Here is a 19,735-nt window from a genome sequence, read left to right as displayed (position 1 = left end):
TTGTAAGTGAATCAAACACACGCATTAGCAGTGCGTTATTCGGTGGGCGAATCTCTCTGTCGCCCCGCTCGAAACATACGTTTTACGCCATGATTTCGGATGTATAATTTCCGTTTTGGTCGCTGATAACTGATCGCGATCGCCCCACCGAATTCGACGTTAATCAAACAGGAATCCGAAGGACACGCCACGGGGCTCCACGGATCGCGTGTTGGCGGACCGGGCGCGGGGGTGGGGGCGGAGGGGGCTTTCTCGGGAGATCTCCCGAGAACCGTTTTGTAGCAATTACCGATACTTTTGTAATTTTGACATTTTGTTGACTGAAATCGTCGCTCTTCGCGCACCATCATTGCTCCTGGTGCCTGGTGCTGCTGCTGCCGTTGCTGTTGCGGCCGATTATGGCCGGTTGTGTTTATATACATTCACATGTAGATACATAAAGAAAGGGCCTGCAGGCCAGCTTTGTGTAGATGGCCGATTGCGCGAAACGGTGTTTCATTTTATTTTTCATCCTGTACCGAACGGATAGATGCACACGCTCCTTCTAAAGTGGCAAATAGTGGTGTCTGGGAAGCTCGATCGTTTCCCGGGCTTCCCGGGGGCCCCCGGGGGGGGGGAGGATCGCGGGAACTCTGGGAATGTAATAAATGTAAAATAAACATTAAATATGCACACACCGAGTGCACAATGGCGCGATTGCGAACTATTCTGCCAACTACCAGGCTCTCGGGTTCCGATAATGTCGTTTTCGGATTCGGATTTTCGTCAGAGTTGTGCGCCCCCGGTAGGTGTGTCTTAGCGTATGCTCCGCCCCCCTGCAGTCGTCGTTATGTTTTTATTTACACTCACACAGAGAGCGGGCACACACATACCCACAGCCGCACGATGGGGAACAACATTTAACAACAATTCTTTCGCCCCAACGTTTACACCCGACAGGGGCTGGGGGCAGGGTGAGGGGGCCCTTCGAGGGGGGGCTGACACATGGGGGGCTGAACTGGAGGGCACAAATAAAATATATCCTCCGTTTGTTGTGCGCCAATTCGAATAGTAAACGAAACGTACGCCGTGTGTTCCCCCCCACCCATTCCCCATCCCGCCGGGCTCCAAGTGGGGCCACCACCATCATCATCTGCGTGATCTGCAGCGACATCAACAGTAGCAATCGAATACATATCATTTCCTTCGGGGCGCGCACCGCAAACTGAGCGCGTCTGTGTGTGTGGGTTCGGCTTCGTTCGTGGTTCGTCGGGCGCTTCGGCTTGTCTCGCTCGCACCTCCGTGCTCACCGTTGCCCGTGCAGCCTGGTGCGTACTCGCTCGCTCCCAGCGCGAACGGGCTGCCGTTGTGTTGGTGCCCGCGTAAGGAAATGCGCTGTATATACGCGATGCCGGTGTGTGCGTGCCGGGAAACACAGCTACAGAAGTTGAAGTTGAATTGAAATGAAAATACAGTTGAAATGAAAACACAACCCACCTATTTTTGTTCCATTTCAATGCCGTCCGATTAAGTGATTCGTTCTTTAATATATATTTTTAAACTGTTATTTATTATTCGTTGTGACTGCGGCACACGGACCGGACCGGGGTGTGTATCACTCGGAGTGCTTTCGGCTTTCGGTGGTGCTCAGCAGCAACACGGCAGCAACAGCAGCAGCAGCAGCAGCCAGCATAAGCAATCCGATTATAGAATACAGTCGTAACGAGCGCGCGGCAGTACCACACTGCTCCGGCCGAGGAGAGAGCATTGGGAATCCGGATTCGGATCCGGAGTCGAGTCGTCGTCGTCGTCGTTTGCCGATTGCCCTGGTGCCGATTGTGACTGTGCTTCTCGGGAAATAAAATCTTGGCGCCGCGGACGGGAATCAGTCGCTGGCGCTAGTCCGCCTGGTGTGTTTGGTTGTTGGTGCCGCGGATTGCGCTCGTCCCGTTGCTTGGCGCGGAAGGGTTGTGCGGCGGAGAAGCGGGAAGAGGTGAACCAGATAACAAAACGGGAATTAAGTGCCGAGTGGCGATCGGTCGGGGGGCCGCGTTCAGGTGCGTGCGTGCGTTCAGGAATCGCGGGTCGCGTTTGGCGCGCGCGGGTCTGAAGGTACTTTTCGTGGGTCGGTCGGTCGGTCGGTCGGTGAGTGAGTACACAGTGAACAGCATATCGATCGAATCGAGGATGACGCTCGTCGGAAGATCCTAATCCTCCGGCTCCGGTGGTTCCTTGGGGCGCCGAAAGTGTGTGCGTGCGTGCGTGCGTGCGTGTTTCGGAAGAGATTCGAGATCAGTCAGTGTGCAGTGTCCAGTGCAGTGATTTGGCGTGAGGAGGATGGATTCCGCGATGGATACGGCCTCGACGGCCAGTGATCACAGTATCGCGTCGTCGAACGATTCCCGGGGCCGCGGCAATGTTTCGCCGCCGATCCCCCACAACGGGGGTGGCCCGGGGGGTCACCACCTGCATCATCAGCACCAGCACCACCAGCACCAGCACCAGCACCTCCACCAGCAGCACCCTCATCAGCAGGACAAAACGCGTACGCCGACCCCGGTCAGCCCGGTGCACAATAGTCACGGGAGCAGTAGTAGCACTGCCACCAACAGCAACAACAACAACAACGGAGGGAGCAACAACAACAACGGTAGCAACGGGAGCGCCAACGCCCTGAACAATCACACTGGCCCCGGGCGTGGGCTTTCGACTAGTCCGCTGAGTGCCGGGGCCCAGGCGGCCCAGCAAATGATGGGCCACCTGGCGGGGCACCCGCTCAGCCCGCCGCACGTGTCCACGCCGACCACCATGGGGATGGTCGGGATGGGGCCCCGCGGGATGGCCCAGAACCTGTCGCACATCCCGCCGCACGGGCTCGGGCTGCTGAACTCGTTCATGCACCACGCCAGCCCGCTCGATCTGATGGCCGCCGCGCACCACCACGTGCCGCCCCGATCGTACAACAGTCCCCCGCCGATCTCCAGCTCCGACCCGACGGCCAACGAGTGCAAGCTGGTCGACTACCGGGGCCAGAAGGTGGCCGCGTTCATGATCCAGGGCGAAACGATGCTCTGTCTTCCGCAGGCGTTCGAGCTGTTCCTGAAGCACCTGGTCGGTGGCCTCCACACCGTCTACACCAAGCTGAAGCGGCTCGACATCGTGCCGCTCGTTTGCAACGTCGAGCAGGTCCGGATACTGCGCGGCCTCGGTGCCATCCAGCCCGGCGTCAACCGCTGCAAGCTGCTGTCCTGCAAGGACTTCGACGTGCTCTACCGGGACTGCACCACGGCTAGGTGAGTGGGTCCCCGGCGTGGGGGAAACTCTGATGCTCATGTACACGCATATATATACCCCGGGGGCGAGAGAGCTATCAATTGTGTACCGGGGGTTAAACAAGCGTGTCCTTGCACTGCATCGAATGTCGTAGTTTGTCGTATTGTTTGTTGTGTTTTCTGCATGCATCTGTGTGTTGTTGTTGATTTGATTTCGCCGGGCGTATTAACCCTTCAGATCTGTGTCCTGGCATTGCCAAAGCATGTGAGCCTGCCAGGAGCACCAATATACCCAGTGCCCCGTGGTAACCATGGTAATCAGCGTCCCCGTTCTAATGCCACCACAGCACATCGCATCGGGCTGCTTAGATTCCATCGGGATGATGGGCCGCTCCTCGATAGGCCCGGCTATCAAAGTGGCAACCTCAGCGGCAACCGAACCTAAATTCCGCTCTTTTTTTTCGCGCCCGAGGCCCGCTCTACCACAGTTATTGGCAATTAAACTTTCGTCTTTTTTTCCCGACCGTGGCCAGCCCTCTGGCAGCGTGTACTTTCACGAGATGCATCTGTCGTTTGCTCTCAATGCCGAGCGTTTACAGGCCGAACATATGAACCAAACAAAAAAAAGGCACCAACATCAAATTACTATGGAGGCAAAACTCATTGAAGCGCAAAATCTTCCTATCTTTTAATCCCTTGTTTATGCCCGGCAGGAAGCCATTGCTGCCGAACCGGTTGCCGACTGCGGCCCACCGGGTTCGGGTGTTTAGGAGGGAAAAAGGAAACAGTTGCCGAGCGTCGAGTGGTTTGGGAACCGATTTTCAAACCCACAAAATAGTTTTTGTGCGGTTATGACAGCAGCAGCGGTCGGGCCCTCTAATGCACCACCGTCCGCCGCCGGCCGGAGAAGATTGGATTTCGATGAACCGGGGAACGCGGGGCTCGGGAATGTTGGCAATGGCTGGCCGGGCGGGCCAACAATGTTACTGGCCAAATACTTGTAATTCCCATTTCAACCCTCCCACCCCCCCTTTAATGTCGTCACTGGCAATCAGTCACTGGCACGATAAGGAAGATGATCGGACCCGGCAGCGGATCACCGCGATAGGCGCGATCACAATGGGTGTTGTGGGGCAGCGGGGCCGTTATAGAGCGTGAACCCCTCGGGGTGGCTCTACTCGGGCTGAAGTGTAATTTCAATCCAATCGGGCTCGGGCTGGCCCGGTAACTGATACGGACGGAGCGTAGTTGCGCTGTGCTCTGTTTTGATCGTGGAGTCCCGACGACGACGCAGGAAGTGGCGTTTGGTTCTTCGGTGCGATTTAGGTGGCACCATCGCCGGGCAGACAGAAGCAGAAGCTGGCCCCCACGGGAACCGGTGAGGATGCGAAGCCCTCCCGGTACACCATTCGATGTGGCTCATCTCCCGCGCTGGGCATACATTGTGTAATTATCGTTAACCTGCGCGTTAAGAAACGCGCAGATATGATTGATGGATTTTCCTCTGAATCGACACTGTAATGAACAGCGGCGGCGATCGGCAGCGATCGGTCCTAAATTACGACTACTGTCAGAGTCGTAAATCAGAGTGCTTGAGGAGCCCGGGAGAGAGAGAGAGAGCCAGAGTCTAAAAAGGGCAAAAACGGCTGTTCTTGTGCGCGCGCAATAACAGTGCTGATTGAAATCTTCGTTTCGAATTTAGGCATTAGTTCCAGTTAATTTAAAAGGTTCGGATTGTAATTAAATCGCAGGCAAGAAATGGTAATCAGTGAGTTTGAGTCCCGACTCCTAAGCCCACGTTCGGCCTGCATCAGCCGGAATGCGTTATTTTAATGATGTTCGAACACGGCGGATCGTAATGGATGTTTTTGTGTGTCTGTCGATGGCGTCGATGGATAGTTAATTGCCGCCGGCCGGCCGCGGGCGCATCGTTAGTGTCTACCCTTTGCCAGGCCACCGGTCGTAATGTGTGATACATTGTGCGCGCCCCAGTGTTTGGATGAATGCCGAGGAGAATTTGAATACAGCAGCACCAGCACCAGCAGCACCGTGAACCGTGCGAAACGGAAAATTGGAAACATTCGATTCCTGCTCCTGGTGGTGGTCCACTGATGTGGTGTAACCCCCGGGGAAGACCGGGGCGCAACGTAAACGAAAATATTAACCCCCCGCTGGTGTTGTGGTGTACTACTGGTGAAGGTGTAAAGAGGGTCATTTGGAGCGCCACCGCCGAATGGCGTCCTTCGCTTCCCCAGCACCCCCCGGGGATGAGTGTGAATTATCGGAATGGCCACAGTGGTACGAGAAAGTTCCGCGATTGAACTGTGACGGCTAAGCATCCATTCTGTATTACTACATTAAGGCGTCCTGTGAACCTAATCCTCCAGATGCCGATGCATATTATCCTTTTTTTTGGCAAATGTCCCTATGTCCTTTAACCATTTTTCTACTCACGAAACAGTGCCACGGTCACTAGGTGGCAAGTCCATTTAAATTGCGGGTTTTTTTTTTACTAATTTCGATCCTCTCACAGGACATAAAGGGAATTTTTTCAGACTTCTTTCTGTGGCCCTTTTTGAAGAGTAAGGTGTATGCCAGCCAACCGAAAACCGTTGAAGAACTGAAAGCTAACATCAAAGCGAATTAGGCCTCAAAAAAGGTCCGCTTTTTGTGTTTCTAATAGAGGCGATCAAGTGATCGATATTCTATTCTGAGTGAATTGTTAATAAACGGCATTCTATACTGCAAATAAGTCTTGCTTATTTGTCAAAATTGACTAACCAATAGCGAAGTTATTTAACATTTAAATAGTATGGATCGTGATGGAACACCCTGTATATTGGATCCTTCTAGTGGGAATAAATAAATAAAACTAGACGTATTTTGTTGCCTAAAATTGACGACATGCAATTCTGTTCACTATCTGGACCAAAAACCGTGTCTAGCTGAACCGATCAATCGGTTTCCGTGCGAAAGACGACAGTTCGAACATCAACTTGAGTGCAAACCTTTAAGTTGGTGTTTAATAATGTCCTTTCCGATAATAATAAAAAATATAATAACCATGTTGTTAGGAGGAAACCTTTTCCTTCACCGTCTTAAAGACTCTTCTTCTTCGTTGGTGAATTGCATTGCGATTTATGGATTCGAATTTCATTCTTTTGCATTCAAATCTGCCTCTGCCTCGAAGTCGTCTTTAGCTTACAAAATTGTGCCTCGTCCAATGAGGTCCTCAATCCTTGAACGATGAAAAATCCGCATAGATGCCGCTACTCGTCACTTAAACAACGCCTCGACCAACGAAATGGCCATGGAAATGGAAATTTTCTACACTCAGTGCAAAAGTTTGATATGTTGCCTAATAAGGGTGATATCTTTTTTATATATCTAGCTCCCCATGCGGACGAACTAATTCCGGCCCAAAACATGCATCACCCTGGTGGTGGTGGTGCTGTGTTGAAAGAATGCAAAAAAAACATTAAAACATGGGGGCTGATGGCGCCCCAGGGACGAACATTTACATGCACTTTGTCTCTACCATCCCCGGGGCCGGCCGGGCGCCGGGTTCGCACACCCGGGCCCCAACCCCCGGGGTGTGCCCGGGTGTTGATAGGGCCGCTCTAGTTTCGCTGGAGGTTTCTTTTTGCATAATTGGTCAGCGGAGTAATTTATTCTTAAAATCCGGGGATGAACGCGAGCGCAAGAATCGAGGCGATTATGACCCCGAGGAGAACATACGGAAAACAGTGGCTTGACGACGGCGACGATGGGGACGACGCAACGGATCGCAGTGTGCCGTTTTTCTTTCGCCTGCTTGTGCTTTAGATTTATGATTGAATGCATGAAACTCTCATTACATTCGCACCATTCCCCGGTTGAGAAGCAGAGTGTAATTCGAAGTGGCCGCCCGGCACGTCAGGTAGGCCCCCGGTCGGATTGGTGGTAGAAATTTGTTTCCCAATTGATATGGAATGAAATTATTCATAATAACTCCAAGGGCCCGACCCGTGTACGTACGTACATAAACATCGTTAGTCGTCGTGTGCATGTTGCTCGTAGTTTGGCCGGGCGGGCGATAAAAGTTGCAATGTGAAACCCGGACCGCGTGAGGCCGTTCATTAAGGGACGCAGAACGATCAAATTTTCGTAGCGTGCGTCTAGCGGCGGTGGGGTTTAATACCCCGGCCGGGCAGCTCCTAGTAGTAGTAATGTGTCGCGAAAGTGCACGACCAACCGGAAGGAACCGGAGCCACTATCGGGACCGGGCGGCACTACAATTCGTTCGAGTGTGCCGTGGCCGTAACCAGCACCCCAAAAACCTTGGGCGATTGTCTGGCGATTCGTATGATGGCTTTTGATGGCACCAGCACAGTGGGTGCTGGTGTGTGTTTCAGCGGGACATTAGTAGCTAATTCTATTAGGGCGAATTACGGCCCCCTGAGAGGGGTGGAAACCGAAATCACGGGGACGGCGCCGAACCTGACAAAGAATCGTTTAACATCCCGGTGTCTGGCTGGCTGGTTCCCCCTCGCCGACTTGTGGCCGGCGATTTCGGCGTGTTTTATTGCGAATTGATATTGAGGCAACAAAAGCAACAGCCCGGTCCGGGTTGGTGTCCGGGTCCGGGCCACATAACCTGTTTGGCGAACACGAGCCAAAGAACACGACGCGAGAGGGAAGAAAAGAGGCTCGACCGACGGCAGTGAAGCAAAAGGACGACAGGCGCGGCCAAGGATCCACCGCATCGCGCACCCCGTGCATCGTGCTGTCACCGGCACGCTCTGCCTCTGGGAAAGCGGCTCCGTTTCTACGCAACCACAGCCTACGCCGCCTGCTTTGTGGTTTTACACCTTCCATAGGCTGGGGCCGCCCCGCACCCTTCGGTTGGCTTCTTCCTGGCGTCGCCAAAGCTTTCGGCGGATTACGGCAGCCGGCGAGCCGATAGCAATTGATATGCATTTATGATCCTAATAATCAACCAGCGTGCGTGCGTGCGTCCGTGCGTGCGTGCGCTGCGTCCGTTGTAGCGCCCGTGTTCATGTTATTATGTTTTTGCAGCAAAGTACAGCATAACATCGCCCTCGGTCCCAGTTGCGTGATGTGCGCAACGTTCGTTCGTGCGATGTGCCTGTAACCTTTGCCTGCGTTCTGTGTTCAGCTTTTGTTGCTTTTTCCGAATGTTATGTGTGTTTAGATGATATATGTGACTGTGTGTTGCGTTTCCCTTCTCTCTCTCTCTCTCTCTCTCGTGTGCCTTTTTTCTGATCTGATTGTTTTTCCGCATCCGTATGACCATTGTATGACCACCAGCATTTACCCACCCAAAACTACAAACACCACTCCCTTAGCTAGTTTGCCTAACAACTTCACTCAATGAATGGATGATTTTTCTTTTTTTACTTTCAGATGCTTGTCCATAAAGCCACCTGAGAGGTATGCCTTCCGAAAATGTGTGCGCGTGTGCGTGTATGTGTGCGATTGTGATTGTGTGCCTCTAATTGTAGTGTGCCTAGAGCCCCGAGAGTCAGAGAGTCAGAAACATTAACCCGGGGAAACGGAACGCAAGGACGTGAGTGCAGACCAGGGCGCGCCTGGCTTCTTCGGAGGCGCCCACTGTGTCCCTGTGTAGGTATCTGGCCACACTTATGCACCGACACGAAGGCTGCTGCATTCCGCACCTTGAGCTGGAGCCTGGCTAGGACTCCGGGAGGAATTTTACACTCTCAAGCACAAGCACTTTGATGGTTGCACCGCCGCCGAGGTTGTCCCCCGGGAGCGCAGCATGGGGAATCATCCATTCGACAGTGGCATATTTTGTGGTTGTGGCAACAAATCCCGGGAGAGGTTGCCATTCTCAGTTGCAGCACCCGTACTCACTTTTCTGCCTCAGGGGACGTGGCACTTTATGGCCATCATTTCATAAATCGCGAATTTCATGTCGCAAGCAAATCCCTCGCGAAAGTTAACATAATTCGTTGTTTAAATGTTGGATTCCTTTTGTTAAGGTTCGATGACTGAAAGGCTCAACATCCGGCATTTCCTTGATACGATTTAAAAAATAAATTGCCTGGCTTAAAATGCTGAAGGAAACGGTTCTTTTATGTTTGTTATTATTGCGATATTGTTTTAATTTGCGTGTGAAGCTTATGTTGTTCCCCCCGTGCTGTTTTTTGGTTCTGTAACATAAAACTATCGATTGAACTATCTTAAGCTTAAAATAGCTTAAACTATCGATTAAACTAATGGCACCTGCTCAACTTGCTCGCAAATTGGGGAATCTTATCCCGGGCTTATTCGGTTGATGTATGCATAAACCGGAACATAGTTTTCAACATTATTCCAAGGTGTTTAATCTACAAAAATGTTGCGATAGCTGATAAAACAGCTGAACTTGAAAGCTATACAATTATTGGCATAGTTTATGGAGTTTGCTATCTATTTCGTCTCAAACTCACCCGAACCATCTGGTAGCTCCTTCGAAATGGGCCATCTTTTCTCGGGCGAGGATTTATTTAATTGACATCATTGTTTACGATTGTGCTTCGATTCAACGAAAGTCTATTGTGCAGTGTGCCGTAATTGTTTTGATTTGGTACGCATTAAACATGTCACCTCAAACACGACAGACACCGGGTTAAAAGATTCCTCCGCCAGATTTCTATAATGACGGTGATTGATCTCTCAATTAGAGAAGCAAGACTTCGCTGCTCCGGCATTCTGCTGCATCATCGTCGTACCGGGCCAAACCCTCGGTTGGGCGTCGGGTTATAGGTTTACGGCTTACCTCTCACATACGCCCACCGCCGCAGCGGTGAAATGGGAAAAATCCTGCCATCGCATCAAAGGGATACCACGGGCTCCGGCTGGGTTCCGGCTCGCTGGCCATCCGCTTGACGGAGAGGCCTTCGCCTTCTGCGCCAAACTTCTGGCCCCCCCGACGGTTCGTATGCCGCACGTCATTAGCGCGATCTTATCGGAGCAAAAGTATGTTTAATTCGTTTACATTTGGCTTCCATTTGGCAACATCGATCTGTGCTTCGCGAGTTCCCCGCGAGCGCACGAGGAGCCTGCTCCTGTTGGGGGGGAGCTACCGAGGGAGTGTAATGGAAAATTTATGCTCGAAAATTAATTTGTAGAAAATATAATTATTATTTTACTGAAACCCCGCGATATAAATCACGACTATCACTGGAGCGAGCGCATTCTTCGCAATACGATAAGTTACGGATAATGCCCCGGTCTGGCCTCCGACTCTGGCCGGGGGAACCCGGTACCCTGGCCGGGACTTTTCTTCGTCTTGGCCAGCACCGGCCGAAGAAAGAAAGGCATCGGAAGGCAATCTGTGTAATAAAAATAAAGATAATAAAATGCATAAATCAATTTTCAACCTACAATTACAAGTACTTGCCCGGCTCTCGGCCGGCAACACTAGCGCCCCGTTCCCGTTCCCCACTTTCCCTGTGGCACGGCGCAAACGAGGACCGCACACTCCGCGCACTCCTCGAAATCATAAATCGTTCCCGGATGTTAGTGGTCCCGGTGTTTTAGAGAAAGAAGCACTCCGCTTCTTAATGCCCGTTTCACGGATGCTCATGCGAGGAAGCGGGAAACACCGGTCTTTTTTAATTTAAACTTGCGCAAACTGAATAAAAAGCGGAAGGTTCCGCAAACCGCAAACGGGTGTTGGAGGCGCCCGAAATCGCCGAGGCCGGGGGTCGGCATGCCAGAATGTGTACATCACTCCGCCCGGCCGGCCTAGAGCTCCGTATCCGGAGCGCATCTGCGTGGTTCGGCGAAGTTTTGAGATTTATTTTGCCTGGCACCACCGCACCGAAGGTCCGGGGCTTTCTGTGAGGCCGATGTGCATGTGCGATACTCGGCACTGTCCTTAACGCCTCTGCGTTGGCGAGCCTAGGCTGCGAGACACGGCACGGCCACCTACTGCCTACTGAGGCTGACCAAATCGAGCGCAAAAACCCACTGCCAAATTTCTTACTAACAAACTCCCAGTCTTAACTCCAGTAACTCTCTGCTATCGCACAGTTCCAGACCTGGACGGCCACCGAAGCGGGGTCCGGTAGGACTCTCGATGCCAGCGTCCCACATGCCGCATCACGCGCAGCTGAAGAAGCACCGCCTGGACAACGGAGAGTTCGTGTACGAGAACGGGCATCTAAGCGGTAAGTCACCCTGATGATAATGCTCTGCGAGACACACCGGATCCCGGCAGGACCCGCCCCGGAACTATACATGTACATTTATCTTACTGCCCATCGGGGAGAGCAGATCCTTCACAATTTGCCACCTATGGGATAGGCTGAGGCAATTATTATTTATTATATGTGTAAAATTATTTAACATTTTATATAGTATTATTACCGTCAGAATTTAGAATCCGGTTGCCATTCTTCACTATTCGAGCGCCGATTACGTCGTTCGAATTCTGTTTCGGAAACATCAAACCGTGACTAGCCTCACAGACTACTTTGTTGTTCAAAGATACGATACGTTTAAAAATTATCCCATTTCAAACAATGTTCAAAATTAATATTGAGAACTTATTTTATGAAAATTTATGTTTTTGAGGAGCATTTTCAGGAGCATAATGATTTGTCTGAAGGTTTGAATCTTTAAATTCAATTGGCACTTGAATATGAATTAGAATGCATTCAACACAAAGAAGGATTCGCTGCGCAAACAGCAGTCTGCCGATGCAGCATAATGAAGCATAATCCTTATCGTTATGGCTAAAACAATAGATAAAGCCCCCAATGATAGAATTAATATAAACGGAATGCGGAATACAACCGGATGGAATGTATGCACTTATTCGAATGTGATTATTTTCCAATATTCCAATTTTCCGATTACAAATGCATAATCCGATCGTTGTGTTTATGCATCGAAGATTAAATCATCATCGTAATAAACCAATTCATAATAGGATAGGTGCTCTTCGTTTGAAATCATTATCAACGGCAATAGGGCTTCAGACGTATGCTGTGACTGAAAAATCTGGATAGCAACCAAAATGGAGTGCAGAGACTATCTGCCTAATGCATTATCCTCCGATTGGAGTAACTTGAACGGGCAGAATCGGAAGGATTATACGGTGCTCAGGATACAGGATTAGGAGCGTTTGCAAGGGGAACGATATGGAATGCCGCCGAAATGAAATCGATTAGAGCAGCTTACGGGTATACTATTAACAACCGGCGGGGGATTCACCAAGATCAAGTCACAAAAAAGGGCTCGATTTTCGCAACCCGAAAAAATTCGCCGTTTCACAACTGTCGAAATCGCTCGCTTTGAACGAGTGTGTAATAACAGTGCATTAATGAATTATGTATGTCGTAGTTCGAATGCATCATTGAGATTGATAATGGCCGGCCAAACCTTTACGCCCTTGGCTGCCTTGCCTGCCACAACATTGTCTGGTCTTGTCAGACGCGGAGCGACTCAGCGTCCCGTCCTCGTTTTGTGAAATATGTGCCTGGCCCCAAAGCGCCCAAAACGGTGATGTTGGGGCCGCCCGTCCGGTGATCGGTACGCATATATTTTATTTATGCGTGGTATACTTATAATTTGCATAATCAAAAAAACAAGAGTCGTTTTTTCGTGTCCCGTGCTCCTCTCGGGTTGGAAAACAAAAATCCCCGTAATAATTATCCGTGTGCGATGAGGCATGGCCGTCGCCGTCATCGTGGTCGTTGTCGATCACCTATTCTTTCCCGCTCCGGTGGTGTTGCTACAAAATATTTATGTTAATAGATTTTGGCTCGCATCAATCGCACGCATTCCGCAGCGGCGGCGGCCGGACCGATCGGACTCATATGGATCCCGCTCTAGAGGTGCTCGTACACATCGCGAAAGCGAAAGAAAGCGATGCGATCCGCGATGCAGATGCAGGGCAAAAGGAAGCACGTAATAATAAATAACAGCTGGAACCGTTTAAAATGATTATACATGCGCATTGGCGCAGAGCGCGGAGAGGAGAGTGCAGATCCGAGCCTCGCCGCAGAATGTGTCCGCCGGGGCATCCGCGATCCGCGGTTTAGCGCGCCTGGGATTTGGGTGCACACATTTTATTGAACGCATCCCGTCGGGGTGGCCCCCGTTTTTCTTCCGTCCCCTTAGACCTGCCGCGGCTAGACAAGTCACCCCTGCTGGCGAACGGGTACAATGCGCCGCCGACGCACCTGAACCACATACCGTTCATGCAGATGAATCCGCACCCGGGCGGCGGCCACCACCCGCTGATGAGCCCCGGCGTCAACCCGCACGGCATCCCGCGGCCGGACGGGTCCATCATCAAGGGCCAGAACATCCCGGGCATGGAGGCGATCGCAAGGTGCGTTGTGTCGTAGTCGCGCTCGCGTAGCGTAAAAGCCCGTTGAACCCAGTCCCCGGTTGCTCATCCACAGGTCTCACTCCGGTATTTGGGCAAATTGCAGAGCCGCGTACGAGGATATCGTGAAGCACCTCGAACGGTGAGTAGCCCCTTTGTTGCTGCCTGCCCTTTCGGGTGACGCGATAAACATCAAAACGGACGGACGCATCGACGGACGCAAGGACGGACGAACTGAATGTGTCTCTTCTGCGATGCGTCTCTTCGGTCCGGACCGGACCGGAGCAGTTGGCTGTTGCAGTTGCAGAGTATAATTTAAGGGTCCCCCCTTTTCTCTCCCATCCGCAGACTGCGCGAGGAGCGGGGTGATGACAGGACACCGGGCGTGGACCACAAGCCGCGCGATCTGAGCTCCCAGGGCAGCGGTAAGTGTACGCGAGACTCTTTCGCTCGCAATGTTCGCTCACCCCGTCCCGGGAATCCTTGCTCCGTAGGTCCACCGCTGGCCGAGTCACCGAACGGGCAGAGCCCGGCACTGAACCTGTCCAAGTCGTCGGTCGCCGACCACCACCACCACCACGCGGGTGGTGGTGGGGCCGGTTGCGTCGGTGGGGCGGCGAGCAGCGTGGCGCTGAGTGAACGAAGCAACCCGATTTCACCGGAACCGTCCGTGCACGAGGAGGACGAAAACATGAGCGAAGCCAACATATCGGACACGGAAGAGCCGAACGAGAAGGACGAAGGTAGTATGCGCGCGAGGACCTTGACTTGGACTCTCGGTCTAATCCCTGACTCCCCGTGGACAGATATCAGCGACTGTGAGAGAGACATTAGCTCACCGGTGCCCGTGTCCGGGCCGGGTGGTGTCGGCGTGCCGCAGGACCTCGAGAGCCGGGCGCAGGCGTTGAACTACTCCAGTCTGGCCGTCGCGGTCGGTGGTGTCCCGCCCGGCCAGGACCCGACCATCATCTCGTCCACGGAGACGCTACTGCGGAACATCCAGGGTCTGCTGAAGGTGGCCGCCGATAACGCCCGCCAGCATGAACGGCAAACGTCGTACGAAAAAGGTAAGAGCGCCGGGACAAATCCGCGATCCGACAGCGGAGTTATCGATCGATTGATCTCTGGGGCATCCCCTTCGGCGGCGGTCGGTGGTCGGCGATCTGCGTCGGGATCGCCCCGCCCGTCACTTCTATCACTTCTGGAAATCGGGCCCAAAAACAGACAAACGGACACACGGACCGAAAAATGATTCGGGAACGGCGGGGCCCATCAATCCGTTGATTACGTCGTCGTCCTGGCGTCCATGATGCCGGCCGGCCGTTCCCTGTGCGTCTGTCCGTCTGCATTAATATGAATGTAGATAAACGATTTCACTTTGCAGGTCCATAATTAAAGATAATTGTTATCGATTTTGCGCCTTCCCGTGGACCGGGGCCACATTCTCGCGCAGCTTTTCGAGGAAACGCATTCCGAGCCGGGCGCTGAGTCGGCCGCTCTCTCTCTCTCTCTCTCTCTCGGTCCGGCTCTTTACATGTTTGATTTCAATTCCACTTGTGCCGGGCTGTGCACTTTTCCATACGGTTTCGGAATCCTCCCCGTGGACCGATCGGTGTCGGTCTTAGAATGGGCCGTGGCCGCGCGGACATGTTGCACGTATAAGTGGTTGTTTCGCAAAATTTTCATCAATTTATTATTTTTATTCGCATCCTCCATCCGGGGCCCGGGCCCTCCGAGCCTCGGCCTCGGCCAGGATCGGGGCCCCACCGGTAATAATGATCTTTGCCCGGGTGTGTTATTCGTAAAAAGCAATGTTTACGTGAATTAACCTATCATTTCGGTTCGTTCGGACGGCAGTTTTTTTTTCTTCCCGTGGCCCCTTTTCGATTATGCTTTGGGACGCGGCCTTACCTCCCCCCCGGCCCGAGGGTCCCCCCCGCGCCCGTGGAACGCTCTCCCGGTGTGGATCGAGCCGAGTGATGATCGATATGATATTCCGATTAGTGTTTGAATTTGATTTTCAGAACCCATACCCATATATTGATGGATGGGCGACGAGAGAGAGAGAGACCCGGCGCAATCGTACGGCCTTCGGGGGCTCGAGCCGAGTTTTCCAGGGAAAATGGCCGGGACGATCGCATTTTTCGGGGAGGATTTTAATTATATTTCACTCACGTAAAATGCATATATTTTTCCGTTTCCGAAACTCGCGCCGCAGCCGAGCTGAAGATGGACGTCATCCGCGAACGGGAGGTGAAGGACTCCTTCGAACGTCAGTTGGCCGACGAAAAGCGGCTCCGAGGTAAGTGGTGCTCGACTGCGCGGCTCAAGAGGACTCTCTTGTCCAGTGCACACTCCAGAGAGGCGGGATACATATCCCGGGCCCGGGCCCGGGCCCGGAGCTGCGTTCTTTCGCGCCGTCCCTTGTCGGTGTCTTCTGCCCGGCCCCGGGATCGGGCGTTTATCCACAGAGAGATCTCGTTTAGAGATTATAGGACCGTTCGCTAAATTAGTCCGGCCGAAGACGCTTTGTGTGAAATCGATACGCCGGTCGGCCCTCCACACGTTTTATTTTCTGTGTCTTACTGGCCTGTCTTGTGGCAGCCGAAAGAAGGAAAAAAAAAGAAATGATTGATGAAATTCGTCAACGATTTAGCATCATAAATCACGTAATTGTGGAGTTTGGGACTTAATCAAATTGTAACCCTGTCTCGGCCCCTCCAGCCCTGTACCAGAAGCGGCTCAAGAAGGAGCGCCGATTGCGGATCCAGATCCAGGAGCGGCTCGACGGGGAGCGCAAGCGGCGGGTGCAGCTGGAGGACATCATCAAGGCATCGGGTGCGCCGGCCGAAGCGCTGCGGATCATAGCAGGTACGCGGGGTGGGGCCTGAGAACCTCTCGAGATTCTGGCCGGGGCTTCGGTTTGTGGTTCTGTCTGCTTATCTGCTGCCTTGTTTCGACTGTCCGTTCCGATGTGGTCCGTTTTGCACAATAGAAAACATAAGTAGCGAACAGCAGCAGCGCGAGAAGGAACGCGAGCGGGACGCGGAGAAGGAGCGCGAAAAGGACGCCCGGCACCCGGGACGTGATAAAGGACAGGAACGTGAACGAGAGCCGCTGGATCGTAATCGGGATCGGATCGGCATCGGTGGCGGCGGTGGCGGTGGTGTCCTCGGTGAACCGGATGCGATCCACCACCGGCCGGACCGGCACCGGGAGATCGAACGGGAGCGGAGGGCGTCCTCGTCCGAGCGCTACTCGAAGGAGGGCAGCCCGGTGCCGACGCTCGTCGCCGGGTCCGGCCCCGCACGGCCCGGAAGCCAGGAAGTGTCCCCTCAATCGCAGCCCCAAATTAGCGACGGCAAAACGTGGAACTATCCCGGGCTCGACCTCATGGCCACCGGAGCCTTCTGGCAGAATTACTCCGGTAAGTACCCGCGAGCGCGTAATGTGACATTCGATATGCAAATGGTTCCGAGCGAAGCAGGGCGAAGAAGAAGATGAATCCACCGCCGAAATTGCATTATCAGCGCTATTGAAAACCGGTGAAGCCTGCAATTGGCTGCGAACAGTCCCCGGCCGAGTCGAGCCGAGCCGAGGGTTGAGCACGGCAAATGGCCCATTTCATGACAATTCCAAGACGGTCGCCCCCGGATGGCGGCCACGCAATAATGATGTCAATCGTGACGTGTAACGAAGTTAGATCCATTTTCATAATCATTTTGCAATTTTACATCAATCTATTTATTTTATTTCGCTTCGCTGCCGCCGGAGTTTCAGTCGGAGTGAAGTGGCCCGGAGCGTCGCCCCGGACACTAATCGCTTTTCTTTTTGGGGGTGCGAGGTTGGTGCGCGTCTTTTTTCGCAGAAAAAGAAAGTCCGCCAGCCTTCCCGGGCTCAGTTCGGCTCGTTTGTCATTCGAGGGCCGGCGCCCATTGCTGGAACCCATTGTGAGCGATGAACATTTTTAGTCGATGAAAAATTTAAATATATATTAAAAGTAAAACAAAAGCAAATTGGTGTTTCCTGTTTCCCTTTTCGCTGTGTGCGCCTGTTTCCCTTTTTTCGAAGGCTCTCCGGTGCTTCCGCCGGCCGCCATTGTTGGCGCGTAATGCGTAGGGCCCCATAAATGGGTTCTCCGCGGGTACTTTTCCGGGCCCGAGCCCGGGTTCTGCTCTTGTATTTGTATTAAATGTTTTTCATAAACATAATCCAATTTATTCCCATTTTTTCTCTCGCTCACCGTGGCCTCCACGCCGGGGCCAACGTTATTATATTCAGATAATGGTTATGGTTTCTCTCTCTATCGCTCGCCCGGCCGAAAATGGTTCGCTTTCGGGCAAATAATTTTCCCCGAGGAGCCCGGTGGGGTGGAAAGCAGGTCAAAGGGAACCCGGAGAACTTGGCGGGGGGCGCGCGCGAAGAAGTGAAAAGCCGGCCCAGAGTGTACGCACCGAGTAAATTCATGCATTTCTAAGTGCTTCGCCCGCGCGCCCGCTCGTGTATCCTTTTTTATTTTCCGTGGATAAGTTGAAAATCTCCGAAAATCACATGCCAAGACGGTGGTGCCGTGCCGTGCAGGTGCCGTAAGGAGCGTAGCATAGCTAATCCCCGGGCAGAGGGGCCGACGGCGTTGAAGTGTGGCGCAGAGCCACCGGGCCGGGAAAGAAAAGAGGCGGCCGAGGACTTTCTTTCATTTTTGACGTTTTATGCAAACCTTTCACATTGCGGTGGCAGTAGGCCGCGCGGTGGGGCTACGGAGCAGCAGGCTATGATATGGCAAGTGAGACATCATAAACACGGAACAAAAAGTTGATTCAATTTCACGGTACGCGCGCGCCCGCTCCGGGATGATCCATTTACTTTTCGGGCTGCTGCAGTCCACGTCAGCGAATTGTGTGTCCCCCCCGCCGCCGGATTATGCTTCACCCGGGGGCAGTGTGTTTTTTTTCCTCGGCCTGCCTTAGTTTTTCTTTTATCGCTATCTGTTGCCCCGGAGTGTTGACGGTGCCGACGACGACTTTGCTCTGTCCCTACTTTTAATTTCTTAATACACGGCCCGGCCCGACCCGGCAGAGAGACATATCTTTTTCTTTTTGTGACTGCCAAGGGGCACCTTCACGGTTTCTGGCGCTATCTCACCTGCCGTCGTCCGTCGGGCGGGCGAGAATCCTTGGTGAGCTTATTTCGGATTTACAAGAGGATTTTCCGCACAATGTCGCCATTCCCGCCGGGTGGGGGAAAAATGACTCTCCCTCCGGGGGGCAGCGGCATAGGGTGTATGTAGCAAATCAGTTTAATTCTCTAGGCGATAATCGTCTCGCAGAAGCGTTTAAAATCGTACCACATTCCGGATTCCATTCCAGCGCCACACGCCACACCGATATAAAGAATTCATGGCTTCGGGGATATGGTGCGCGGGGGGAAATTTATAAAAAGGACACACCGAAAAAAATCTCCGAACCCGCGGTTTGCCTGAGGGTTTTCGGGAGGTCCTTCCCCCCTCGGTTGCACAAGTGAAACTAATTTTGCATGCTTTCTTTTCTGAGTCCGACCACGAATTTTCTTTTGTGACGCATTTTGCGGCCAACGATTGTTTGCGTTTAACAATACCGTTTCTTCCCCGTTACGTTCACGGACAGAATCACTCGCCCAGGAGCTGGAGCTGGAACGGAAGGCACGCCAGCAGGCGGTGGAAGGGGACGTGAAGGGGCCGCTGCAGGACCGCTCGAACTACTACAAAAACTCCGTACTGTACACTAGTGCCACTTAGTTCAAATTAATGCTAATCTGCTGCAGACCCGGCGAGGACCGAGGCCGTGAGTGCGCGACGGGCGGACGGGCGGTGTATAGTAGTGTATAACACATGTGCAATTATACTTAACACACTCACGAAACATTCAAATCACGGCGCATCAACGCATCAAGTATTATAAACCACAAGAAGATGGATCGGAGCCGGAAGGCCGGAACCGGAACCGGGTTAGTGTACATTAAATTGGCAGAGGTCGTTCTCGCGAGGAGGTGGCCTCCACGCACAAGAAAGCATAGCAGACACAAACACACGCGCAACTACATTTTACTACAAAATAAACCTTTTTATAGAGATTCACTCATAATACATTAATACATACCT

General features: G+C 52.7%; 1 protein-coding gene across 1 annotated transcript; it reads left to right on the top strand.

Annotated features, from left to right (window-relative positions):
- The first annotated feature begins 2,316 nt into the window (after positions 1-2,316).
- Positions 2,317-19,478, top strand: LOC131210434 (dachshund homolog 2). Its single transcript, XM_058203683.1, has 14 exons — positions 2,317-2,428; positions 2,504-2,575; positions 2,663-3,272; positions 8,658-8,684; positions 11,274-11,432; positions 13,336-13,602; positions 13,706-13,741; positions 13,948-14,024; positions 14,094-14,342; positions 14,406-14,666; positions 15,818-15,901; positions 16,324-16,470; positions 16,595-17,026; positions 19,242-19,478. The coding sequence occupies exons 1-14, from the start codon at positions 2,317-2,319 to the stop codon at positions 19,370-19,372; spliced, it is 2,664 nt and encodes an 887-aa protein (XP_058059666.1). The 3' UTR covers positions 19,373-19,478.
- The last annotated feature ends 257 nt before the right edge of the window (positions 19,479-19,735 follow it).

Source organism: Anopheles bellator, chromosome 2, assembly GCF_943735745.2.
Source record: "Anopheles bellator chromosome 2, idAnoBellAS_SP24_06.2, whole genome shotgun sequence".
Taxonomy (NCBI): Eukaryota; Metazoa; Arthropoda; class Insecta; order Diptera; family Culicidae; genus Anopheles; species Anopheles bellator.
The sequence above is the reverse complement of the archived record's forward strand: the minus strand, read 5'-3'. Positions and strand labels throughout refer to the sequence as shown.

What these genes read in the sequence shown, in the direction of transcription:
- LOC131210434 (XM_058203683.1), top strand. Translation starts at nt 2,317, where the DNA reads ATGGATTCCGCGATGGATACGGCCTCGACGGCCAGTGATCACAGTATC. An exon ending in GGCATGGAGGCGATCGCAAG is followed by an intron (nt 13,603 to 13,705) that starts GTGCGTTGTGTC and finishes GGCAAATTGCAG; the next exon opens with AGCCGCGTACGAGGATATCG. An exon ending in GCCGAACGAGAAGGACGAAG is followed by an intron (nt 14,343 to 14,405) that starts GTAGTATGCGCG and finishes CCCCGTGGACAG; the next exon opens with ATATCAGCGACTGTGAGAGA.